Source organism: Paroedura picta, chromosome 1 (genome assembly GCF_049243985.1).
Source record: "Paroedura picta isolate Pp20150507F chromosome 1, Ppicta_v3.0, whole genome shotgun sequence".
Lineage (NCBI taxonomy): Eukaryota > Metazoa > Chordata > Lepidosauria > Squamata > Gekkonidae > Paroedura > Paroedura picta.
Genome location: NC_135369.1, coordinates 26,992,853 through 27,020,764, shown reverse-complemented (window position 1 = coordinate 27,020,764; position 27,912 = coordinate 26,992,853). Strand labels below are relative to the sequence as shown.

At 46.0% G+C, this 27,912-nt stretch overlaps 1 protein-coding gene across 3 annotated transcripts in view; it reads left to right on the top strand.

Moving 5' to 3' along the window:
* Positions 1-27,912, top strand: part of DNMT3A (DNA methyltransferase 3 alpha) — a 112,409-nt gene that overhangs the window by 37,490 nt on the left and 47,007 nt on the right. For all 3 annotated transcript variants that reach the window (XM_077330590.1, XM_077330581.1, XM_077330571.1), the window contains 3 exons: positions 14,065-14,323; positions 18,949-18,995; positions 22,019-22,165. In XM_077330590.1, the coding sequence (XP_077186705.1) occupies positions 14,065-14,323; positions 18,949-18,995; positions 22,019-22,165 (453 nt within the window). The remainder of the gene's footprint in view (positions 1-14,064; positions 14,324-18,948; positions 18,996-22,018; positions 22,166-27,912) is intronic.

Here is a 27,912-nt window from a genome sequence, read left to right as displayed (position 1 = left end):
CTGAAGATAAGGTGTGGGACACTTCAGGGGTCTGTGGGAGATGCTTTGGGATTGCCTAAGAGGTCCTATCTTGGGTCCAAAACTGCACTGGGGCAAACCTTTGGATCACCTCCGTCTCTTCGTACTGGATTTGGGTCTGGTTTACCCCTCCATATTGCTTAGGATCATGGGAAGACGATGTTCCACCAGGCCTATGGCTGAAGCCCGGAAACTTAACATCGAGAAGCCTGGAAACTTAACACGGGCCTTGCTGCTTGCAAAGCAACAACGCACCACCCACGAAACCCCAATTGCCCAACAGAAATGGTGTTTCCCTTCATAAGGTTTATTTTTTATTTTATTTCCCACCACTCACAGCAAGCTGACTTGTGTCAGGTTACATAATAAAACCCCACATAAAACAAACAAAAACCCATTAAAAATCCCATTCATATTAAATCAAGCATGGCAGTAAACATTATCTTCCCTCCCCACAGCTGATACGACTGCTGCCAGGGGCACCAGAGGGACTGCACCTATGGACAACCACCAGCAGGATGTTCTAAGCTTAAGGTGGCAGTAACCTCCATGCCCTGGCCTCAACTGTAGGCCTGGCGGATGAGCTCCGTCTTACAGGCCCCACGGAATGCCAAAAGGACCGAAAACACCCTGGCCCTAGTCGAGGCCAGGTTAACTTCTTGGGGGCCGGGAACCACCAGTAAGTTGGTACCCACAGAGCGTAAAGCCCTGTGGGGGAGTGTAGGGCAACAGGCGATCTTTCAGATATGTGGGTCCCAGAACGCAAAGGGCCTTAAAGGTCAAAACCAAAACCTTGAACCTGATCCGGGCTGAAACCAATGCAGCTACCTCAGCACTGGCTGAATATGGGGGCAGTTTAATATAATATAATAGACATAACTTTATCAATGCAACTTTATGACTTGTGAATGCTTTGTTGTTACACGTCGTAAGCCAACCAGGAAAAAAAGGCTATAGAAATAAAGGTATTACTATTACTATTACTATACCTTTTCTGTATTTTTGTGCCCCCTCTTGTATTGTTTAGGAACTGAAGACCTGGCTTAAAATCCATACACTGCTAGGGCAGTCACCGTGTGACCTTTGGCCAGTTGCTGTCTTTCAAGTTAACCTACTTTATTAGTTTATTGCAAGGGTAAACTGATGTCAAACGGGACTACTGGCAACTTGACGTATTCATAGATACTCCAAGTATTTATCTGTTTCCAAAGGCAGGGAGAGGTCTTTAAAAATGTGGGCTGCAGAACTGAGCCAGTTGACTACTTTATTATCATAAGATTGGGTCACTTATAAGATTCCCTAGAACGGTGGTCCCCAACCACCGGGCCGTGGCCTGGCACCGGGCCGCAAAGGCCCTGGCACCGGGCTGCGGCTCCCTCTCCCCGCCCCCCCCCCCCCCCGCAGTAAGAAACTTCCCAGGCCGCAAGCAAATCGGCCGCAAAAGCGGCTGATTATCTTGCGGCCTGGCAAGCTTCTTTTTGTGGTGGTGGGGGGGGGGAGAGGGAAGCAGGGCCGCGCATGTGCAATGTGCATGCATGACTACAAACACGCATGCATGGCAGTTTTGCGCGTGCGCGGAATACATTATCTATTGACAATGACTGTCCATGGTTTCAAACAAAGGGCCTTTCTCAACAACTGCTACCTGAGGTCTTTTAACTGGAGATGATTTGAGGTGGACCTGGGACCTTTTGCATTCAAAGCAGTTGCTCTGCTTTGGAGCCATGGCTCCTTCCCATGGGTAGGAACGCAATGATGTATGTGAAATACTTAGAACATTCTGAAACTCTAGAAATGTTGCGTTGTACATGGCGGATTGTGTAGATGCAGCAGAGACAGCTCTGGATCTGCATGAGGCTACATGTGTAGATATACAGTGAGCAGACTAAGGACATCCTGTTGCTGGGGGTGGACCGGGCAGATGTTGTAGGTTAACATCTGGAGTGTCGTTTCTGAAGGATTAGGGACCTGCTGTGGAATCTGAATAATGCTCCTCTGAAATCAAGAATGTGGGATAAAATGAAAGGGTCAGTTAAACTGCTCAGCTGTTCTGGCACCAAGAGCCTGGAAATCTTCAGCTTTAGACCTGGAAGTCGTTATGCATTTTAATTATTAGCTGGACAGCCGGGAGCCTGGAAAGAGTCACTGGAAAACGGGAGGGAGGGATAAATTATTGGAAAGTCTCTCCTCCATACTCTTCCACTCTCCCTCTCATGGACCCTGCAAAGGCTGACTGACGCAGTCCAGATTTCTCATGGCCTCTGTGAAGACTTGGTGTCATGCGTGTGCCTCCTGAACATACAGGACCCATATTCTGATCTCGGCAAACGTGGTGCTGCTTCAGCTTTCCCCTCTGAACCATTTTTATGAACCAAAATGGCTTTGGTGGGCTGCTGTTTGCTGTGTTTGAAAACTTATGTGTAGCCATCATGATGCATATGTCTCCAGTGGAATGAAAAACAGCTACCCAGGGCTATTTCTGTTCATAAAAGTGGTGCTTGGAGGAATGATGAAGAACCTTCTCCATCTGAGCCAGGGAACGGCTTCCAAACACCAGGGAGACAGAACTCCTGCAGATGTGCACAGAAAAGTCTCTTATCTTGGCCATAAATATTTGGTATCATGTAAACTGGCCCTAGAGCCTCTTGTGGCGCAGAGTGGTAAGGCAGCCGTCTGAAAGCTTTGCCCATGAGGCTGGGAGTTCAATCCCAGCAGCTGGCTCAAGGTCGACTCAGCCTTCCATCCTTCCGAGGTCGGTAAAATGAGTACCCAGCTTGCTGGGGGGTAAACGGTCATGACTGGGGAAGGCACTGGCAAACCACCCCGTATTGAGTCTGCCATGAAAACGCTAGAGGGCATCACCCCAAGGGTCAGACATGACTCGGTGCTTGCACAGGGGATACCTTTACCTTTACCTTTAAACTGGCCCTAGTTCTGAGGGCCTTGAATAGGCCGAGTTCCCGATCTTTATAGTGCCCTCCCCACAACATTTTGGTGCCTTGTGGAACACTCCAGTCCTCTTCAAATTTTTTTCTGAGTGTGTTTTCTCCCTTTTGGATAATTTACATAACCACATTTCCCCTTAGATCATGGGAGCCTGTTTATGTAGAATAGGGTTTCTCAACCAGGGCTGGGGTTTTATTATTAGAAACCCTGGGGAAATTACTAGAAACCCTGGGGTTTCTTGACAGCCCTTGAAGGGTTTTCTGAATGGGTGGGAATCAATTTTTAATAATTTTTTAAAAATGTGTTAAACATTTATTTGGTGATATGACCATATATGGTCATGACATCCCACACCCCTACCCCCAAAATGGCCAGCTCTGCTTCCCAACCATATTCTGCACGATCACGCCACTTCTGGGGTTTTCCAAAGCCTGAGGAATGTTTCAGGTAAAATAGTAAGAGTTGAGAAAGGCTTATGTCAGATTCTCACCTTATCAGTGGGTGGCCTGATTCTTGCTGGTTTTATAATAATAATGGGGTCCAGTTTACTTCTGGATACAATGATAGTAGGGAAATAATATTTAGCTTGCATGCTCCAAGATGAATAATTTTTATTATCGTCATTATTACCTTATTTTATAGCCTGTCTTTCCCACTGTAGACCACAAAATGTATATTTAAAAACCCCAGTCAAATGGCAAATGTATGTCTAATAATAAAGAAATACTTTGCGCTGGGATTATGGAGCTGAAAAAAATGCAAGCAACAAAAACTGCCTTAGGCAATAACACTATCAAGAGGGAGTTAAGCTTGGGACCCCTAGTGCCTTATTTAGCTGGTAGTGGCGTTTAGCTTAGTGGATCGATGGCCTGCCCCATTATGGAGGCTTGGATTGGTTAATAAAAAAGGGGAGGACATGCATTTAACACGGAATCGTAACTTGTAAATCTTTAAGTGGGTTTTGGGGGTGGGAACAGTAACTGGGGCAAATTCTTACATGGGTGTGCCGTGCCCAGCATGCCAAATCAAATTTCGGCCATGCTACTGAAAGTGCTTTTGAGCCTCTCTCTTCTGCCACTGATGTGCAGGTCTGAAAGGCACAAAAGACGTTTTAAAAGTACTTTCATAAGGCTTTTGTCAGGCCTTTCTCTGCAGTTCACAGGGCCTGCTGGTGCCAGATTCCAGGTTGTAGTCTCTTTGTGCTGCTGCCAGAGAATGAGAGAGACAGCCCATCCCCTTGAGCTATAGATACATGGGACAGGTGAGATAGCCCTGGGGGACGGGTGTGTGTGTGAGAGAGAAAGACCTGGCCTGCCTGACAATTCAAGTAACAAAGCAAAAAGGAAAAGAAAAGGGGATTTGAAGTTTTGAGCTTTTAAACTCCATGATTAGTAAATTCCATTGTTGGTTTGAGTTTAGTCCTCTTTAGTCCTCAGCTGAGCAGTAGTACCTTCCATTTTTGTGGTGATGCGGCCCACCAGGAGGCACTTGGGAGGGGTGTGGCTGTATATGCAGCTGCTCATACCCAAGTGTCACCATATACAGCGGCCTTATACTGAATCAGGCTATTGGCCTATCAGAGTCTGTATTGTCTGCTCTAACCGGCAATGGCTCTCTCAGTGTCTCAGGTAAAAGAGCTTCTACATATCCTATTATCTGATTCTATTAATTGGAGATGCCTGGGATTGAACTGGAGACTTTGCAAGCCAGGTTTGTTTGTCTTTTAATGGCTGTGCTCTGTGATCTCAGCTGTAAGCCCCCTTAAACAGGTCCCTGGGGAGGTGGCATATGCATTATCTAAATACAAAAATAAGCAGATACTCTACACCTCTCAGCTACTGGCCCCTCACATCCACAGATGCCTAGCTCAGCTTTTAAGTTGCTGCTCTCCTGAGCAAAGGTAAGGGGAGAGTCTGTTTCTTACCCTGGAGCTGGTATGGTTGGTTCAGTCACTGGGGAGGGGCAGAGTGGCTTATTCCCAGGTTGTACAAGGGAGCACACTTCATCTGATTTTTTATTTATTATTTATTTTTGCTGACAAGTCACAGCTGACTTATGGCAATCCCACAGGGTTTTCAGGGCAAGAGACATTCACAGCTGGTTGCCTGCCTCCATGTCATGACGTTGCTGTCCCTTGGAGGTCTCCTATCCAAATGCTACCCAGGGCTGATCCTGCTTAGCTTCTGGGATCTGACAAGATTGGATTAGACTGGGCTATCCAGGTCCCATTCTGCACACATAAAAGGTAAAGGCAAAGGTATCCCCTGTGCAAGCACTGTGTCATGTCTGACCCTTGGGGTGACGCCCTCCAGTGTTTTCATGGCAGACTCAATACGGGGTGGTTTGCCAGTGCCTTATCCATCTGCACACATAGGATAATGCATTTTCAATGTGCTTTGGCAGCTGGATTTTCCTATGCGGAACAGGAAAATCTACTTCTAAAGTGCATTGAAAATGCATTATCTATTGTGTGCAGAATAGGCCCAGCAGAGGTCATTTTGATCCAGCTACATTTTAATGCTTTTCTTATGTCAGGCTTGAAGTGCCCCAAGGAAACTAGTGTATGATCTGGGTGCAAATACAGTCTTGTTGCCATCCACCACTCTCAAACTATCTTCGGTTCCTGGTTTGTAAGGTAAACGTAACTGTAGAATAATATGGAGGGCTGCTGCGAGGGCCTGCAATTAAGAAGTTGTCTCCTTGAAAATCAAATGCCCTTCAAACAATGTTAGTTTTGTTCATCTGTGCAGAAATGAAAGTGGTACGTAGCGCACAACACATGCGTATCTTGGTATGAGTATCTCATTTTCTGAGGAAGTACGTCTTTTGGGGGAGGGACGAAGAGGAAGGCCGTTCCACTGCAGAACACAGAGCAGGAAACTTCCGGTATCAGGAGCTGTTGTGGGCAGGTGGCAACCCATATCTGGTCACCGAGGATGGCGGAGGAAAGGGTAAGACTCTTGAGTGTGTGTAGGTTCCATTTACAGGGCAAGTTTAGTAAGGCGCCATAAGGTTTACAAAGGGAAATGAATGAGTTTGCCAGGAGGATGTGTATAAAGCATTCTGGGAGTTGTAGTTCCTCAATCTGCAGTAAGAGTGCTTTGAGAAAAAACAAGATTGTACGATGGAATGCATACTGATAACTAAAAGAAACCTAGAACACCTCTACCAGGACATATTCTGAAGAAGCAACATGGATTGAAATGAGAACTATGCAGTTTTCAAGAGTAGCAGGGCATGGACTACCTACATGGAGCTCTGGGGGTGAACAAGATCATTTTCTGGGGTACATGCATCTGTCTCAAAAGCTTCAAATTTAGACCCGTGATTGGATTGAAACCTGGCTTCACCTCTCTTCCATGGCTTCCCTGCTTGGCACTGAACACATCAGTCTTTCTCTAACTCACGTTCTGCTACTCTAAAATGGGAGCAAATACAGATCTCTCTCTCTTTCACTCGTACACATTTTCTGTAAGGCTTTCAGTAAATGAGTCAGAAATACTTCAGAACAACATACGTAAGTGCAACCTTGCCAGGCTGTCTATATCTTCTGTGCAGTCCTAAGCAAAGTTACGCCTTTATAAGTCCACTGAAGTCAATGAGTTTAGAAGAGTGTCACTCTGCTTAGCATTGCACTGTTGGCTGTCAGCCACCTGTAGCTTCCCTTTCCTATTTTATCCTCCAAGCACAATCTGTGTGCCTTTTATTAGCCTCAGTTTCATTTCTCTTATCCTACGGATGAAGTGAGGCGTAATATTTGCTTTGAATTTTGCTTTCCCTATGCAACCTTTGCCAAAATCATATTTGTGTGCTGCCATTTCTGTAGTATGTGAAGAGTTCCAGATAGAGTGAGCCTATAGTCTTTGCTAGTATACACGCATGGTTACTTCTTCAACTGTCCCTGTAAAGCTCACCCTTTCCTAATGTTTAGCTTGGCTTTAAAAAATGTAGCAAAGAGGGGAAATTCATGTGGAGAACAAAAAGTGATGAGTTCTTAGCCACAAGTAGAAGTGGGTAAGAAGATGCTATTTTAGGTGTTTTGCCCGACTGACACCCAGGGGGGCATGGAATTGGGGAACTGTGGTAGCCTGGCAGTTGTGATTTTCCTGCATTCTGCAGGGGTTTGCACTAGATGATCCTGGATGTCCCTTCCAACTCAACGATTCTATGAATTCTCTGGTAAGGATTTACTACCACCACTTGAGTTGCTGAAACATGGGCCCAGGCTATTCATACTGTAGTCCCAAGAGGTTCTAGTGGTCCAATAAAATCAGAGTCCAGTAGCACCTTTAAGACCAACAAAGATTTATTCAGGGCGTGAGCTTTCGAGTGCAAGCACTCTTCGTCAGACTGTGATCTTCTTACATGACAGGGAATATATAGCAAAAATCAGTTCTGTTACATCACTAGACTGTGTCACAACCAGATACAGCCAATGATAATCCTTTGTCAAAACAGCCAATCAGTCCCCTAGAATTCAGTGTACTTTACAAAGAGAAACCGAAATGCTGCTATTAGAGATCAAGTTCCATATAAGAAAATAAGGACTGACACTTGCCGTGTAATAAATCAAAGCTCTAACCAGTTTGTGTCTCTTTATTTTATATATCAAACAGGTCAAAGCGCCAAAATGAGTCTCCAGATTAAAACAATACCCGTTCTCAGTCCCTTCATCAGTGGCATTGCCTCAATGCAAGCATAAGCCATAAGTATACAGTATTTTAACATACATCAAAATGATATTTAATAAAACATATTTCATACCTTTTCAAAATGTAGGTTATTTCAATTAATTAACTCCCAAACATTCAGGAAACCCTTCCGAGGCCATCAAGAAACCCTCGGGTTTCACAAAACCCTGGTTGAGAAAGCCTACTGTAGGGAGGAGGCCCCACTTCTTGTGGTTTCTTCTGAGTTGGAAAGAAGGTGATACAGGTTTGTCTGTGGAACGTAGCCTTCGTGTCAAGAGAGGAAGTGAGAGAAATTTTTTTTAAAGATAATCTGAAGTTACTGGGAGCTATTTACTGAACATAGGGGGTTGGGAAAGACTGCTCTGGACTGACTATACAGAGGAAATGGGGCATGAAGTTCTGCCTACAGTTTGTAATATACTTCAGATTTCTACAGCAGTTTTCTGAATGACTCATAGCACCTCATGTGTTACCTGAGCAATAATTCTTGTAGACCCTTGTAGACCCTTATTATTGTCTGCATTATTTTGTAAAGGCCTGTGGCTATATACAAATAAATGTTTCACTATTGCTATTGTCTGCATTATGCAGATAGATCTGACGCTTTCCTTGACCTTCTGTGATTATGGCTGAGCTTTGAAGCAGAGTTGCTGTTTCCCTAGCTTATGCTTTTAACTTCTACTTATTCATTAAAATATTTTTATCCAGGCTTTACTCTTGGCCTGAGGTAGTACTGCTACTGTAGTTCAGCTAAAGTGGCTTTTCCTCAAGGGATTCTGGGAATGTAGTTCTGCACAGGAGTCCTGCTGGATCAGACCAAAGGCCCCATCTTGTCCAGCTTCCTGTTTCCCACAGTAGCTGACCAAAATTCTTGGCATCCTTGCAAGTCCTGGCTTTCTCGGGAAGTTATGACAATCCATTAGCTTTAAAACTAGATTGAAAGCTTTCTAAGGCTTGGGGAATTGGGACGGTCTCTAGGTGATGGTAGGGAACTTCTTCTGGAAGCCTAGCCCATTTTGGTTGAAGAGGAAGCTGAAGCACCGGGACAAAAAGGGGAAGTTTATGGTTAAAAAAAAAAGGCCAGTTGAATAGCAGGGGGACAGTAAATGGGTATCTTGCTGTTTTTCTTCCTTGAGGAATGTGCTTGGAGGAAATTTATTATGACAACTAGGCCTTGTAATTGTCGCTTCACAGCAAGGTGGTAGGTTCTGTACAAAAGTGACAGCTCCTTCCCAGAGCAGGAAGAACTGGAGATTGTAAATGTACATTTGTCTTTGCTGCAACTGGTTGGATTTGTTTCCCAAAATAACTGTCTTAGACTCGGATGTGGGCTCAGTGAATGTGAGTAAGGTCGGAGCTGGAAAGTGGCTTTTGTCTCTCTCGAACACCGTTTTACATTAACATATTACTTGCCTTGCCTTGCCTTGTCCTTTTGTATTGTCAAACTCATTTAATCGAAGGAGTGGGGAGAATAAGGGCATTTCTGCATCCTTTAAATGTAGTGAAATGCTTACCTTACGCAATTGTTATATTCCGGCCCCTCCATATGACGTCACCAACATCCAGTGTCCGGGCAGTAACTGGCTGGCTACATCCTCCATTTTAAAGTGCTAGTTGGGGAATCACATACAGTGGATTCCTTAACCTATTTAGTGCTAGCTAAGGGAGAGCAACCAGCAGAAGGAAGGTATGGAGGCTCAAAAGTGCTAAAGGAGCCTGCCTTGTCCCACCCTCGCATCCACCTCCTTCTCCCTTGTTTCTGGGGACAGGAGTCTCTTTTTAAAAAGGTCTACATCCTGGAGCAATGAATAGGTGGACAAGCGTGCAGGAGATGCTAGAAATAAATCCGTCCCAAAGTTGTAACACAAAGCATGCCTCTCTAAAGTTCCCCCATCCTTAAATCAGAAATGAGATTAATTTTTTAACAGGCGTTTAAACAGAGATCTATGAATTTTAAAAAATTAGTGGGCATCGCATGATTTCCTATCGCATGGAGAAAGGGGATTGGCTGCCTGGCTTGATTGACAGGGAGAAGAGAGTTGCGTGTAAAGCACGTTGCTCTCTTCCACCATTTCCAGCACCATTTGTGGAGGGTGAGAAGTGCGAAAAGGTGGCAGGCAAAACCGAGACAGCAAAAAGGTGTGGAGGGGCTTGGAGGCGCGATAATGTTTAGTACTATGCCATGCAGCTGGCATAACACTATTTTTTCTGATGTGCGGAAATTCCCTAACAATTCTCTGAAGTTATACACATGCATATACAGACAGCGGTCCTCCTGCCCATCACAGATCTCCATTTTGTGTTCCTTAGGCTGTTCATTATGGGGTTCCCACTTAGCTGGGACCTCATCAAGAAAAACTGGCCCTTGGAACAGCGGCTGTTCCAATCTACAGGTGAGGTAGTGTGTATATGTGGGTCCTTCGGGTTCCCTAGCATTTCAGTTTCGCCCTGAAATTGTTCATAGTCAAAACTTTCACACAGCAATAGTTTCGGAACATGTCTGCCCAATGTTAGCTTCACACAAACACACACACAGCCGTCTCCCCCCCCCCCCCCGCATGGAGACCCAGAGCAACTTACAGCATGATTCTCTGTTTTATCCTCACAACAGCCTTGTGAGGTAGGCTAGGCTGAGAGAGCGAGTGGCCCAAAGTCACCCATTGAACCTCCATGGCAGAGAGTGGATTTAAACCAGGGTCTCAGATCCTAATCTGTCTCTCTGACCACACATGCTTGCTGCTAAAAGACAGAGAGAAGGAGCAGAAGGGACAAAACTGAAACTGGGGATGTGTGCCCAGCACTTGTAATGTTGCGTGTGTGACAAGAAGCTGCTGCATGCCATTGTGCTGCAGCATGAAAGCCTGAAGTCATCCCAACCCCTGTCTGTTGAGCACCGAGGGGGAAACAGTTGCAGAAATCCACTACATTTGGACTGTGTGTTTCTTCCAGGCCTCACTGTTTTCATCCAGGCCTAGGATTTCCATGGCACAGCCACACTTGTTGCCTCCCACGAAGCTAGGCTTCCCGTTTTACTGCAGTTTGGAATCCCATTTGGTGCTTTTGCTGTCTTTTGGGAAAGCCAAATGCCTGAGTGTTTAGTAAGGTCAAAAGTTTACGCTCAAAGGAGAAGACCTTTAAGAACGGGTAGCAAATGGCCACTGCTAAAGGAAGTGTCAAAGCATGCCGTGAGAGTAGGGCACGTTAGCAAGATCCCCTTTTCCGTTTCTTATCCAGATGCACAGGTGCCAATTCTGGGTTAGGAAATTCTTCGAGGTTTGGGGGTTGATTCTGGGGAGCTCAGCAAGGGTGTGATGCTGTACAGTCCACTCTCTGAAGCTGCCTTTTCTTTAGGAGAATTGATCTCTGTAGTCTGGAGATTATGCGTAATTCTGGGAGAACTCCAGGCCCCACCTAGAGGCTGACAACCCTATCCAGATGTCCCACTGAGAGAATGAACCCTAAATAGGCCTGTGCTTTCTGTGATGGACACAGTCCTTAATTCTTTCTCTGTCACTGATTCAGGTCTTAGGTTTGGCCAAACTGTGGCCAATGGACTACATGGCAGGGGCTCATGGTAATTGTAGTCCATAGACAACTGGAGAGCCACAGTTTGGACATTCCTGTGTGCTTGACCACTTTTTCTCGGACAGTAAGAAGTTGCAGCTTTTGTTTTGTGAAGAAACAAGCAGAGGTAGGAGGGGAATGATTTGGAGGAAAGAGGTTTGTGAAATAATGAGCCAAGCAATGAGGTTCTAGTTTCAAAAGGACAGGATTTGGCTTCAAACAGTGAAACACATTAGAGTCCCTTTTGAAGTTCTTCACTTAGGCAGGTGAGCACCTGGGGAAATGGCCCTTACTGCTCCCTGCTCACAGTTTCCCTTGATGGTAAAGCTGATGACCCTTAGATTCCAGGCAAAACAGGTTTTATTTTTACTGAGTCTTTTACTGTGCCTTCCACCTCAAGGTGTGTCCTTGTGTCTTATCTGGGTCAATATTTTCAGCATTTATTGTTGGGTTTTAGCCTGCAAAATGGAGCTCTTCTGCTAGGTCTCTGGTTGAGGCCAGGCTGGTGAGAGCGATGGGCCCCCTTCAGGCTGCGCTATACAACCTTTAGTGCACCCCTTGTTAGATGTCTGTGGGAGGTAGGAGGGACCTGGCCATCTGAGTACCTTGGGAGTTATACGGGTTAGGGGGTTTTGTGGGATCTTATGGAATCTATATTTTTATGTAACCCGCCTTAAGTCTTTAGAGGAAGGAGGCTAAAAATTATATTAATTTAATAGTTATAGTAATAGTAATAGTAATAGTAATAGTAATAGTAATAATATCAGCTGGGTGGTACTGCTTTTCGCTCTTGTAAGTTTTTTTCTCAGAATTTTTATATCCCACACCTTCTACAACATGGTGATCAAGGCAACTTACTGATCAGTGAGAACCATGAACACCAAAGCAAACAATAAACAGACTGCATAAAAATTATCAAATACAATTCTACCTGCTTGGTTAGCTGCTTTAGTGGTTTTATTCTTGCTCTGTCATGCATTTTTATAGCTGCTTGGTTTTGCAATTTACATTTTTACTAAACATTAGAAGCCCCCCTGAGAATACTTTATTGCAAGGGGTTGAGGACAAATCTAAGTACCACATCCAGCATGGGACTAATTGTGTACTTGCTGAGTGCCTGTTGGAACTCCTTGCCTCTAGAGCAGGGGTAGTCAAACTGCGGCCCTCCAGACGTCCTTGGACTACAATTCCCACAAGCCCCTGCCAGCGAATGCATTCGCTGGCAGGGGCTTGTGGGAATTGTAGTCCAAGGACGTCTGGAGGGCCACAGTTGACTACCCCTGAGGGTGTAATGGTCTGAGCACATTATGTAGTCAATAAGGAACTCCTCTTGTAACAGCTTTTCAAATGTGACTTTTTAACAATGCTGCATAAACAGCTAGAGGACAGGAGTGGAACTTTCACATTTAAAAGCCATAGTTATGCCTGGAGTCTGAAAGATGGATTATAAAATGGCTATTGTTGTCTTGCTTCACTTATCAGTGGGCTGTTTATTGGGAATAGCAGACTGGCCCAGTCAGGTTTCTGGTCTTGTTTCTGTTACTTATTTCTGAAAATATTGGTGGACTGATATTTTACAATGTCTGCTTTTACCCGAGCTAGAAATCTGACTACAGAAATGCTTAGATGAAGCATGCCATGACTGGAGTTGTCCCCCTTCAGCTCCCCCTGCCCACCTTGGGATTCATTTCCAGTGGCTTTTGGTTTTTACACTGGTTGGAAACTCACCTCAAAATCTGACAGGTAACTGTATTGCTGTAGGCACCTCCTGCCCCAAACTTAAATAACATGTCTGTAACAACCATGCTTGAGGTCAACTGGTAACTGGCAGCCAACAGGCACAGAAACTACCTTTCTGCTTCATAAAAACCAGGGCAGTTCTTCCTTTCCTTGATACTTGTAATACAGTGCAGAGCCAATGGGAAATAATGGTTAAAGTATGATAGGATCTGGGAGACCCAGGTTCAAATCCCTATTCTGTCACAGAAGCTTTCTGGGTGAGGCCAGGCTGGTCGCCCACACTCTCAGCCTAACTTACCTCACAGGAATGTTGTGAGGATGCAAAGGAACAGAGGAGAGTGATATAAGCTGCTCTGGGGCTCTATTAGGGAGAAAGTTGAGGTATAAAAATGACATAAATAAATTCTTCCTCCTTATGTAAAAGGGCAGACTTACAAACTGCATGAGAAGAACTGCAAATGAGAGATTAGACCTCACTGGCCATGATATACATGACTGTTCGGTCCTGTCAGCAGGTTTCACAGGTTGCAATGCTTCAAAACATCTTGGATCAGAAACCACAAGATGACAGCTAATAAATGAGGATTCAAGTGGATAACCGTGTTGATCTGAAGTCGCATAACAAAAATGTCTGAAGGAGTGTGTATGCACACGAAAGCTCACACCTTGGATAAATGTTTGTTGGTCTTACAGGTGCCACTGGACTCAAATTTTGTTAGCTAATAAATGAATTTTCTCATGGGTGAAATTTGCTCCGCTCTGCTTCTGGCCTCTGAAAATCCCTTCCATGTAGATCTCCTCCTAGTGAGAAACTACCCCATACTTCCAGCTTCCTATAAAGTGTCACTTAAAAAAACAACAACACAAATGTGCCTGATTTCCAAACATGGTGGAATTTACAGCTCTCACTTCTGAGAACTCCCCATTTGTCCCAGGCGGCCCTCAACTTCCCTAAGGACCCTGCAGCTGTGGGTCACTTGGTTGCAGTTTTGCAGAAGCATTGATGGCCCTCATTCTGAGGCATGTCTCTAGATCTGGAGGATGTGAGTTAAGTTGAGGAGCTGCTTTCTTTACAACACCCATTTGCTTTGGTCTCGTTTCTCAGGTGGAGAGCAACGAAGCCCCCAAAGACACAGCCTCAGCACCGAAGTGCCCCCCGCCTGCCCATGACACCAGCCCCATGGAGCAAGTGCCCAACGGAGATGCAGAGATGGGCAGCCCGGAGAACAGCAGTACCACCGATCTAAAGAGCAGGCAGCGTGGGGAGAATGAATCCAGCAGCCTCCCAGATGGGGAGATGGGCCGGGCCCTGGAAAATGGACGCTGCACCCCCAAGGACAGCCCTGACCCACCTGCCAGTGAAGGTGAGCTGGGGGGATCCAGTGGATCTGGGCTGTTGCAGTAGAAAGATCCATGAGTAAGATGCCTTGTGGTTGGGCTCCAGGTGATCTGAACTCTACGCTCGGCATGAGTCAGGATGTCAAGCTGTGAAGATCCACCCAAATTAGGGCCAGGAGGAAAGATTAGGTGCAGCTAATAGTGATGATTCTGGGCAGCCACTGTGAATAGCGAGTTTTTTGGGGTGGAGGCAGATAAGATGGGACATTTTTAGAGCAGTAATGCTTATCTGAAAGCATGCTCACTGCATTAGGTCCAAACTTATTTTTCTTATTGGTGATAAAGGTATTTAAAAAGTCTGTTCTTTCAAAAGAAGCTGGCTGTAGATGTTGCCGATTGGCTGGTGCTTGTGATGTCACTAAGAAATCCCCAATCTTTGGAGGAATTTTGATTTATAAAAACCATTTTTAAAGGGACAATATACGTCTATATGTAGTGCATGAAAAGCAGTGGAGACACAAGGCTAGTTCCAGAACCAGCATTTGATTCATTGGTATGTCTGTCATGAAGCTGAGAGAAAGAGACCTGTTCTGAGTTCATTATTATGCTTGCCTTCACCCTTAGCTGCTTGCAGCAAGAATTTAAGAATTCTTATGCCTGAAGCTCCCTTATACTGAGGTCAGTGTAGTGTTTTGTGTCTCTCCAGAGTCTCAGATGGAAATCTTTTCACATCACCCGCTACCTGATCTTTTAAACTGAAGATCCAGGGGATTGAACCGGTGACATTCTGCTTGCAAAGCAGATACCCTACCACTGAGCCACAGCCTCAACTAGAGTTTGTCATGTGATTTGCTGTAGCTTAGCTGGTGTTTGGTGGATCATGTAGTGATAGGAGGGCAAGCCCCAGTATGGATGTGGGTGCTGAGCCAATATATCTCCTGTTGCTGTGAGGACAATATGCCCTATCACAGGGGTAGTCAAACTGCGGCCCTCCAAATGTCCATGGACTACAATTCCCAGGAGCCCTTGCTAGAAAATGCTGGCAGGGGTTCATGGGAATTGTAGTCCATGGACATCTGGAAGACCACAGGTTGACTACCCCTGCTCTAGAGGGCCAGAACCAGGAACCTTCCTGGGCGGTCTAAAGAAGGCAGTGGTTCACCCTCTATTGTAGAAGTCATCACTGGATCTGAGCAACCTAGCTAACTACAGCCACATGTTGCATCTTGCATTCCTGGGGAAGGTGGTTAGCAGGCGGCCATGGACCAGTTGCTGTCATACCTAGAGGAAACATTTGTCCTTGACCCATTCCAATCTGGCGTCCATCCTGGCCATGGGGTGGAAAAAGCTCTCATCACCTTGAAAATCTCCAGAGACAGCTGGACTCAGGTGGCTCAGTGATGATTGTATTACTAGATCTTACAGCAGTGTTTGACATGGTAGACCACAAGCTTCTTGCTCGCTATCTCATTGATGCGGGGACACATCAGTGGGCTACCTCCTTTCTCCTATAGGGTAATAATCGGGGAGAATTAATCGCATCTCTGCCAATTCCAGTGCAGAGTTCCACAGGGAGCAGTTCTCTCCCTGACATTATTTAACATCTTTATGCGCCCTCTCCTGACTGATCCAGAGTTATGGGCTTAGGTGCCATCAATATGTAGATGACACCCAGCTCTATTTCCTGATGGACAATTGACCAGATGTCCCTTCAGATGCATTGGTCACATGTTTTGAGGCTGTGGTGGGATGGCTCAAGGTAAGTTGTCTGAAGAAGAACCCTTCGAAGATGGAGGTCCTGTGACTAGGGTGGAAAGTCCCAGAACAGGAAGCGTGATCACCTGGATACCGTGCAACTGAGAACTGCACATACAGCCAGAAATCTGGGTGTGATTTTTGATGCCTCCTTGTCTATGGAGGCTCAAGTCATGCAAGTAGCAAAGCTAGCATTTTTCCATTTTCGCCAAGCTAAGCAACTATCTCCTTATCTGGCTCTGGAGCACCTGGCTATGGTGATCTATGCGACAATCACCTCTAGCCTAGATTATTGTAACTTGCTCTACATGGGCCTGCCCTTGGCTTTAACGTGGAAATTACAGAAAGTCCAAAATGCTGCTGCACAGATCCTCACTAGGACATCATGGAGGACATATATGTTCAATCCCCCAGCAGCTACATTGGCTCCCGGTTGAGCTCCGGATTCAATTCAGGTTTCTAGTATTCACTTTTAAGGCCATTCATGGTCTGGGACCTGTATGTCTAATGGACCACCTATTTGAATATGTCCCCTGGAGAATGCTACAGTCAGCCATGGCTAACCAACTGGTACTCCTCGGCTTCAGAGAGGTGTGACTGGTGTTGACCAGGGCTGGGCCCTGGCCCCCATCTAGTGGAATGAGCTCCCGCAGAACATCAGGGCTCTGACAGAGCTGGCAGAGTTCCGCAGGGCCTATAGGATGGGGCTCTTCCACCAGGCATATGGTGGAGGCCAGTATACCTGGAAAAACTAAAACATCATGAGCCTCCCCTACCAGCTTGAGGATCATCAGACAGTGACTCAGCTGATAACGTCATATTGTTAGCTTTTTAGTAGTTTTAACTTTGTGTGTTTTATGCTTTTATTATTACTCTGTGCATCGCCCTGAGATGACTGGTTCAGGAGGGGTGGCATAAAGAGCACAGCAGTTTGTTTTAGTGGGATTGACAGAGGAGAATTTCTGGGAGGATTCTGGGACACAAGTCTCCTACTCTGTTGCCCTCTGTGGTGCCCCAAATCCACTCCTTGAGGGGGCTGCCATATCTTCTCTCCTGATGAGGTTGCTTCTTTTGAGATGGCAGTGAAATGAAGTCTCTTCAAACAGCTTTTCCTAGGAGGGTTTGTTCTTTCTCCCTCCTGTCTGGTTTTCATCCCTGTCTCCCCCCCCACACACACACACACACACACTGTCTGGGTGGGGCTCAGTGGAATTCTGCCTTGCCCCAGAAATCCAGAGGGAGGCTTGTGCAGAGTGGACTTGAATGGCAAATTCCATGTTCCCAGGGAGCTTAGGTTTCCTGCTGGCAGGAAGCCTGCAAGAGGAGGGGTCTCCTTGGCTGCTGTCATGCCAGGAGTTGTGCGCTAGGAAGGGGCCTCCTTCAGGCAGGAAATGTGGACGGTGAGAGACCTGGGAGGAGAACCATAACCTACATTATAGCTAGTTGAGGTGACGCAGAATATATGGGGAATGAGGCACCAGGATGGATTTGCCATGCCCTGGAATAAAAGAGGGGGTGTGGGCATCCACATTCACAAAGTTCCATTGGGACAGGGGAGCGATACTTAACAAAAAATTATCAGAGGGACTAGAGGGGGGGTGTGCATGCGTGCATAGGCGCATGCACGCATACAGGCAGTGTTGATGCTTTCTTATACTTAAAAACAAGGGAGAACATGGATTGGTGAGAAGCTGTGGAGGTGGATTGCAGGAAGATACTGAATAAAACTATATTAAAAAGAATAAATTTGGGCAACTGCCTGACAAAGTATTTTAGTCGTTATAAAACAATAATCACAGAATCTGAAGCCCCCCCCCCCCATCCACTCCAGTGGCCCTTCCGTAGTGTGTGTGTGTCACAGTTTTCTAGTGCAAATCATTTGGGCATCTTCTGTCTGGAGTGGCCTGGCCCTGCTGCTTCAACTTCCTAGCGGTTTCCCTGTTTGTGAGAGAATATAAGGGGGCTACAATCATATTTGGGGAATCCCGCCCCCATAAAAAAACACAGGGAAATCTCACTTTTGTCTTCACTGCCCAGGTGTTCGGAATGCTATGCTTCTACATCTGCATATGTGGGACAGTCATGGCAGAACATGGAGAGATGATGTTGTGGCAGCTCTTCCCCACTCACAGGCGTGTGCATACGCTAGTTTGTGTGCTTCCAGGCGTTTGTATGCTTCCAGGCATATTTTACTAGCCTGTGTGTTTGCCTTGTGTGACTGCCCCCCCCCAAGGCATCCAGAGTTGCTGCCCCTCCCAAATATACTTGGTGCTATTTTAAGCTGCCTTGGTTACCTGCCAGGAGGTGAGATGTACAGATAGCACAGGAAGCTAGCCGCCTCGAGGGGAGAGGTGAACTCAGAGGTTGAGCAAACTTGCAGCAGCAGGACACAACAAAGTCGCCCCTCCCCTCCCCTCCCTACCCCCACTTCCTGTTTGATGGTCTGTGTGGTGTTCAAAGACTTGCTGCTACCCTAGGAAGGCAGGGCTGAGCCCCATCCCTTCCCCCTCTGCTTCTCAAGGGCTTGTTCCCACCTGCTTTGACAAAGAGGCATCTTAGCATAGCATGAGCTGAGATTTCCTCCTCTTCCTTAATAAATGGTCTGGAGACACAGTGGGGGGTAGTTCAGGTTCAGTTTTTTACAGACTGGCATGTAGATTGAGGTGCACAGAATAAAAGGACATTTGTTTGGCAGGGAGCAGAGTGAGAGCATGTTGATGGGGATCCTCAGGCCATATCAGTTCCATCCAGCGTGGGGGCACGGGTTCTGTGCATTCAAGGGCTGGGTTCACTCGTTGAGCGTGTTTGAGTTCCACAGGAAAAGGTGCACTGCCAAAAACTCTCCCACCTGGTCCTTCTTGGACCCTGGCATTCATGCTACTCTTTTTGTTTTCAGGTAAAGAAGAGAAAGAGGAGAACCACTATAACTCTATGAAAATGGAGGCAAGTACACACCTTGCACACACCTTGAAGTGCAATGATGCTCTTCAGAAATGCATGTGGGCTTGCTTCCCACTCTGCAGCACAGTCCTGGAGCCAAGCAGGAACAGCCAGGTGGTCCTGGGGGAGCCATTCCATCATCAAAATTCATGTTCCTGTAGGCTGCAGAAACCAACAAGTCTAAACCACTTCAGTCCTGGACCAACTGTACTCACCGCGTGACTCCAAAGCGTCCACGTCCCAGAGCCATGTTGGCATCAGCTTCTCAATGCAATTAATTTCCAGTTCTCACTATCAAGTTGAATTGGGTGGATATGGCTGTGAGAATTAGACCAGACAGCAACTTAGTCAAGTCTGCAATTGCCTGTGGACTCCAGACTTCTAATACAGAATGTGTATAAGCTGAGACCTTAGAAGCTTCCAGCAGGAACACTAAATTCAGAGACCACTGGTCTGTCTAGTCCAGTATCCTGTTTCACATAGTGGCCAACCAGGTGCTCTAGAGCAGGGGTAGTCAACCTGTGGTCCTCCAGATGTCCATGGACTACAATTCCCATGAGCCCCTGCCAGCAAACGCTGGCAGGGGCTCCTGGGAATTGTAGTCCATGGACACCTGGAGGACCACAGGTTGACTACCCCTGCTCTAGAGGGCCAGAAAAGAGGCATAAAAGCCAATGCCTTCCTGTGATGTCACCTGCTAGCACTAATATTCTAAATTTTACTCTTTCTGGACATTGAGGATCCCTTTAGTTGACATGGCTAGCAGCCATGAATTTGTCTGACTCCTGTTTCAAAGCCATTTGTCCTTTTAGCCTTCACTATGACAGCCAGTGTGGAATCGTGGTTAGAATTTTGGATTTGGGAGGCTCGTGGTTCGAAGCTCGCTGGGCAACCTTGTGCCAGTCACACACTCCCATACTAACCTACCTCACAGGGTTGTTGTGAGGAAAAACTGGAGGCAAGGAGAACAAAGGAAGCTTTGGGTCCTTGTTGGGGAAACATGGGATTTAAGTGATGTGAATAAATCAATAAATACATCCATCGTCGGTGAATTCTACTATTTAATTGGAATCACAGAAATGTAAGAGCTGGAAAGGATCACAAAGGTTATTTTGTCCAATTGCCTGCACCATGCAAGGAACTCATAACTGCCTCCCCCAGTGACACCCGCTCCATGCCCTACTGCATTGCCCCTAGTCCTGCATCCACAGTCGTGCTTTGTTAGCATGGAAATGTGGGAACTGATTCAGAGCATAGCAATCTAAGCACCAAAGGGTCCTTGAGGTTTTTCCCTGCACTTGAGGTTTTTTCCTGGGTCCTTGCTCTTGTGAACTTCTCATTGAGAATTCAATTCCCACATGCTTGGATTCCCTGTATCAGAACCAGGATGTGTGAAGAAAAGGGAATTCTGTCTCCCCCAGCCTCTTTGCTCACCATTTTCCTGACCTGAAACAACCTTGGGGGCAAGTGGTGTTTGCCCTACAGATGTGTGCGTGCATGGGGGGCTCCAGCGCTTTCATATGAGGAATAGACTGTGGAGGGGGATGCACATCTACCCTGTCCTTGCATGCTGAAGTCCCAATCCAAACTGCACCCAACAGCAAGCCCTTGGCAAATTTTAATTGGTTCTGTGAGCCAGCCCAAAATTTTGGAACCAGGCTAATTTTTTCATCCTTCAGGATCTCATATTTTAATAACCCAATTGTCTAATTATTGCTGCTGCAAAATCATGACCTTTTCACATGTTCCTGTAATTTTATTGAAATGCTGCAATATATATATATATATATATATATATATATATATATATATATATATATATATATATATAAATGGAAGTAACCCTGATGGTTATCATCATCAATAAAAAACTAACCTTTGACCCAACATAACTTCTCCCCAATTCCCCATGGTTCATTAATGCTTTCAAAAGCGCCATTTAATTGAAGACTGGAATCGCTATGGAGAACATCTTAAGAAATAAATTTATCACCACCTATGAATGTTTTAAAGTTTACATGTGAACAAGTAATGACAAAACTTCATTCACGTTTATTTTTCTGTCATTCAACGAAATATTCTAAAACAAGCTTTAGGTTGTATTCAGACACATTTTCTACTCAGTGCTTCCAAATGTCCCCCTATTTATTACAGCCCCATTCCACCTGGCTTTTTCCCATGCAGTTCCATGATCCGAACCGTAGCCTTGTTGGTGGAGACCCCGTACTTCCTTTTTCACCAGTAGAAAAATCATTGGATCCAAAGCTTTGTCCTGCCATTGAGACCTGGTGAAAGATGCTAAAATAAAATCATTGCTGGAAAATACCAAGTGTCACAATGCGATGTCTAGGTGTGATGGCAACCTGGCACCTGGGATATGTTAAACCCTGCCCTCTTCATCTGGGAACTGAATTCCCAGCAGGGAACTCTGAAGCTTACATTTAAGAGTACACATAACTGGCAGACTTGACCCAAGGACTGTGTATTGTTTCGTTGGTTCCTTGGTTTCTGGAGTTTTGTGGTGGTTTGTTGTAAACACAATTCTGGTATGAATTCTGAAATCTCAAATGCAATGTCTGGGAGAATCTGAGCCCGAGAAAGGTAGGGCAGGAACTTCTGCATGGCTAAGGATGGCAAATTCATTCTAATTATAATCCTCCCTCATAGGCTAAAAAAAGTGAATTTTTGTATAACCATTGTACAGATTTTTGCTTAATCGCGCTATGATGCAGGAAGTTGGGGCTTTCTAATGTCAAGTAATCCAGGGGTAGTCAACCTGTGGTCCTCCAGATGTCCATGGACTACAATTCCCATGAGCCCCTGCCAGCATTCGCTGGCAGGGGCTCATGGGAATTGTAGTCCATGGACATCTGGAGGACCACAGGTTGACTACCCCTGAAGTAATCCGTACATCGCTAGGTATAATGCTAGCACCTGCTTTGCTTTTGACCTCCATCTCCCAGCCATGCCTCACTTTCCCCTATTTTTCTCTCTCTCTCTCTCCCTCCATCTGTCGCTGCATGCAGGGATCCCGAGGCCGCCTCCGCGGAGGGCTGGGTTGTGAGTCGAGCCTGCGCCCCAGGCCAATGCAGCGTCTGACCTTCCAGGCTGGGGACCCGTACTACATCAGCAAGAGAAAGCGGGACGAGTGGTTGGCCAGGTGGAAGAGGGAGGTGAGGCAGCGCATCGGCATTGGCCGCGAGGGAGCCCCTCACATGCAGTCCTGGGCAGGGTGGGCCCTGGTGACCACCCTGGCTCCCTCCAGGCCTTGGGAGCTCAGGTGAATCCTTAGCTGTCCCCGCTGCTGCCGCCTTGGCTGATTCTTCTGCCCAGGATTGTCCGCAGGAAGGCTCTTGCATCTCCCTGCTAAGCCTTCCAGTCCTTTCTGAGGAGATCTAAGCTGGTGGCTTTGAATGGTTGGTTTGGCTTGCTAACAGTCTTTTGCAAACATTTTCTGTGGCTTTTTATGAAAGGCAAGCATCTCCATGGCCCACCCAGGCTCAACAGAAGACTCGGGCACAGACTTGAAAAAAACTGGCTTAGCATTCGTCCCTGTTTCACAGTGCATGCTGGGAATTGTCATTTTGGCCAGCTGTCTCAAGCATGGGGAATTTTCTGCATCTCGCCAGAACTGCAATTCCTAGGATTCTGTTGGGGAAGCCATGACAATTAAATCAGTATACCCCTGTGCATACGCATAACACAGATAGGGCTTCTGTAGGCTGATTCTGCCCAGTAGCAGACAATTGGAACATTGCTGAAGCATTTGGCGCAGCAGAGATTGTGTTCAGAGGTAAGAACAAGGATGTGGCGAAGCTTCTTCAGGACTGTAGTGGGGAAAGGCTAAGTCTGCTGCTGGATTCTTGAGTAAAGGTAGATGAATGCTTCTACTGGATCTTGGTTGGAAGTCAGGGCAGGAACACTCTGCTGCAGTATGGATGGAGTGCTGGCCTAAGCAGGCTGCAGAGGAAGAGGAAGAACATTGTCAATTATGTCAATTACTCAGAACAGTAGCAGATTCTTATGTTTCCCTTTTGGACAACTGGGCATGTTGCTAGGATCACAGAAAACGTTCAGGGAACACTCAGGGGGCTTTTGCTTCATTTCTTAATGGCATCAGTTTGCCCTCTTCCTTACATGCGGTGTCTTGTTTTCACTGGAGGGGAACTAGAAACAGTGCTATGTAAAGGCAAGTTTCCAGCCTTGGTTGTTTGTTTTGGGGAAAGGGAGTAGTTTAGCCAGTTTTCTGATTTTCAGGGTTGAAGTTTCAGTACCATGTGCTGCCTTTCCTGAGAGAAGGAATTATGTGAAAGGACAAGATATTTGCAGGTTTCCATCTTTTCCTATAGGCTACAGACCTTCCCTTTGCATAGAATTGGTTAATGCCTGTGCTATCTGCACCCCATCCTGGCCATACGAAAGGGATTCCCATACTCGGCAGTGTGATCAAGCAGTTTCCAAACCTGATCTCTAATGCCTTCCATTCTGCGGACAGGGACACTGAATCTGAGAGTGGCTGATTTGTGGCTGAGCCACCCTCTCCCAGAGCCACCCTCCATGCTCTTTGTGCTTTGGCTGCTGGAGCTGCCTGTCTGCCAAATCTGACACGGAGCCATTCGCGGTGAAGTAAATGAGCACCTTAGCTTCTGCCTTGGTTGCCTTCTAATATCTGATATCCAGGGGAGTGAACAGCTCCAGTCTTTGCACAGTAGCCATCGGTCCAGCTCTTCACACCCTTGCCTCACTTGTGCTCATCCTCCTATGCTGGCATTTTGCTCCTCACTTCCATTTTGCTTTGCTTGTTTACTGTTTCGCCTCAATGTCTAGACCAGGGTTAGTCAAACTGCGGCCCTCCAGATGTCCATGGACTTCAATTCCCAGAAGCCCCTGCCAGCATTCGCTGGCAGGGGCTTCTGGGAATTGTAGTCCATGGACATCTGGAGGGCCGCAGTTTGACTACCCCTGGTCTAGACCCCACACATTCTGGGGGTGAATCTGCTGAATTCCCAGTGGAGGCCAGAAAGGCCTTATGGGTTGCTGTTGTTTGAGGGATGTGGAAGGGACTAAAGGCAGTTTTACGAAGTGCTGCAGGATTCCACAGCATACTTGAGAGAAGAGCTGGCTTTTTTCTGTTGACATTAGGGACACTGAGGGCAAGGTGTGTTTGAGCTGAGCATGAGGTTTTATAAAGGGACTCTTTGGCTGGCTGAGGTTACTTACACGAATGTAGCATTCCAGGGTAAACTGTGGAACACAAACTCAAAGCACTGTCAGTCTTTCAAAATACTGGGTAAGGATCAAATTTTCGAAGTTCTCTTTTTATATTGTTGTATATGAGCCTCTTGTGGCGCAGGGTGACAAGGCAGCCGACATGCTGTCTGAAGCTCTGACCATGAGGCTGGGAGTTCGATCCCAGCAGCCAGCTCAAGGTTGACTCAGCCTTCCATCCTTCCGAGGTCGGTAAAATGAGTACCCAGCTTGCTGGGGGGGGTCAATGGTAATGACGGGAAGGGAATGGCAAACCACCCTGTATTGAGTCTGCCAAGAAAATGCTATAGGGCGTCACCCCAAAGGTCAGACATGACTCAGTGCTTGCACAGGGGATACCTTTACCTTTATATTTAGAAAATGTAAAATAAAGTGTGTTGCTCAAGGAAAAACTGAAGGCTGTGAGCAGTGTCTGTTAAACATTTAGAATTCTGGGAACAAGTTTGGAAGGGATTTCTAGGCTGATGATGAAATGTTTGCATTCGGCACAAGACACAATATTTCTCTCTTCCTCCCAGCTTCACCCCCCTCTGCCTTCACAGTTGGTGTATTTTCCCAGTCATGTCAAAGGGGGGGGGGGGGAATCCAGAGGGAGATTTTGAAATCCAACGGGATGCAACTAAAGTGTAATTTAATCTGTTCTCAGAATCCAGATTGTTATGGTTGTAAGTTTGGAGATAGCATTAATATAGCATTTCAGGCACATGCCCATGGGGCAAACTGAAGACTTGACTGTGGACAAGAACATACATTCAAATGTCCTGTGCATTTTTTAATGCTAATATCAGGCAGGAGTAGATGTTTCATATAGGGATTGGCTGGGGGAGGGAGGTTAAAACAGCACCGTTCTCCTTATCTAAACCCCATCTTGTTATCTTGACATTGCTTTTAGTCCTTAATAAGGGGGGGAGCTTACAGGTGTCCTTTCAGGGTGGCAGATCTCAGAGAAATTCTGTGGTATATTGTCAGTTTATAGCTTCCTGCAATTCAGAATTTAGGTGCCTCCAAAGGATTAGCCTTGAAAGTGTCCGTTAAGGACCAGTAGAAATTAATCAATTAATCAATTAATCAATTTTTCCTGTCCCACTTGAACTTGCTTAGCCATTGCTGTGGGGAAGCTATGCTTCCTTTTCTGTACAATTACTATAATTCCCTGAGCATTTATTCTCAGGAGCAGTTAAACTGAGGGCATTTCCGCACATCTGTAAAAATAGCTTTACGCCAGCCAAATGGTGTAACGCTAAATATAATCACGCCTTCCATCCCCTCCTCACCTTTTTCCTGTCTTGCTCTTCTCTGCCGCCTTTTCATGCTTCTCAACCTCCACATCGCCTGCTTGAAATGGCGGAAGAGAGCAATGCAGTTTATATGCGACTCTCTTCCGCCTGTCAATCATGCCAGGCTGTCAGTCCCCTTTCTTCAAGCTTTAAAGATCCCGCAATGCCCACTAATTTTTTTAATGTATACTTCTCCATTGCTATACCTATGCATAGTGCTTTTTGAGCACTACCCCCTCTTGAATCACAGGTCTTGTAGATTTTAAAAATTAATCTTGTTCCCAGTTTTTTTTTGGGGGGGGCTTTAGAGAGGTATGCTTTGTGCTACAACATTTGGGAAAAATTCTTTCTGGCATTGCTTGCATGCTTGTCCACCTATTTGTTGCTCCAGGAGTTCAAATATTTTAAAAAAGATGTTCCCATCCCTGGGAGAGGGAGGGGAGCAAGGGCTGGACGAGGCAGGCACCTTTTGCGCAGCTTAGCCTCCCTAACTTCCCTCCTCTGGTTGCCTGCTGGTCGCTCTCCATTAACTAGCTTGGTGAATCCACTTTTTGCAGTTCACCAAATAGCACTTTAAAATGGAGGACGTAGCCGGCCGTTTACTGCCCAGACACTGCATGTAGGCGACATCATATGGAGGGGCCAGAATATAATGGCACCGAAAGGTAAACATCCCATTGATAATTCTGAAAAATATAAGTCTCTTTTGAAGCGGGAGAAATGCTTCATGACCCCAGGATGTGACTTCAGAAACACCAGACAAAACTGTATTCTGCGGCACAGCATAACTGTGGCTCGGTTCTTAGAATTCTTTTTGCAGAAGACTGCTACACACTTTAAATTTTTCCAGCAGTTAGCAGTTTTTCCCCAACCTAAATCTGTTAAAGCACTGATCACGTGACTCTTTGATTTTTCTCTCCCCTCAGTTTCTTCCCTGCATCTTGCAAACACAACCTTTTCTTCTGTTTTGTCACCCATCTTCTGTACTTGCTTGTCTTTTCATGTGATTGAGCCTAGCAAGGACTGCTAATCTTTGTTGTCCTAATCTCCAGTCGGGATGTGCCCTCTGAAAACATTAAAAAGAGTGTTGCGAAAGAGCTATGGGCCTGGTTACTTTGATTGATGGGGAAAGTGCTTTGCAGCTCCTGTTTGTTTCATTTTGTCGTTTGTGAGCCGTTTCCTTCCTCCAAGGTGCTCTGGCAGCAGTCAACAGATCATCCCATCTTAGCCTTCAAACGAAGCTAAGACACAGTGGGTTGCATCCAGTGATGCCTGAGCAGAGAGGGATATGTACTAAATGCAGTTTCATTTGTGCAAGGAATACCACAAGCGCTGCAGCCACACAGGCTTCAATATAATTTTTAATCAAACTGCACTGTGCGTATGGACCAATGAAATAACACAACAGACTGTTTGCATGGTTTTAATTTGCGTTTGTAATAGCATCAGAATAAACATCTCGTGCTGTGTCTTGCACACGTGGAGTATACAGTGGGGGATAGTCACTTCCTTGTAGCACAAGTGGACAGTGAGGACTAATTTTTGTACTTTTTGTACTTCCGCTTCTGCCAGGTCTGCGGAACACAGAAATCTTCTGTGGGGTCCAACCCACTGATTTGACCAAGCTCACACAGTCCTTTTTTCTCCGCAGCAGGAACTTTAATACTAGTCCGGCCTTGTATCAATCTGACTTTCACCTCCAGCATTGTCTTCCCCACTGCTCTGCCTTGATAGTTTAACAGATTAAACTCTGATTGCGTGCATGTCTGGTTATTCATACATCTTTGCAAATAAATCTCCTTTTCCTTGACTTTGCACACCTGTGGGGTGGTGGGGCATGCTCAGCTCATGCAGGTGAGCAGTGCTGAAGAATTAAATCCTCTCTCCCCTCTGCACACGCTGTGCTGTAGATGACTTGAAACACTCCAAGTACATTGCAGGAAGGGTAGGTCTACCAATAAGCAACGCAGGAAGAAAATTAGATTCCAGCAATTGTTCATGAAGATGTAGTGACAGATATTAGCTCTGTACCAAAATACTCTCTCTGTGGTTAGTACATGGTTGCCCTCTCTGCTCCCAGTTATTGTTGTGACTATATGACTTGGCGGTATTTGGTCAGGACAAATTTAGACAGAGCATTGAGTCAAAAGAAGACTCTCCTAAGGTGATCTTGTTGTGCTCTGAATGAAATGACCTGCTGTGCAGCATTTGGGGATGGAGAAGTGTTCCTGAGACCACTTGGAGCATGGTCCAGAGTTGAGGCTTCTGAATGCCTTGAAGCCACAGGTTACCTTCTGACTGCATAGTGAGAAGCTTTTGTCCTTGAGCTGGTCTTGGCCAGCTGCAGGGAGCCTTTTGATGGGAGGACAATGGTC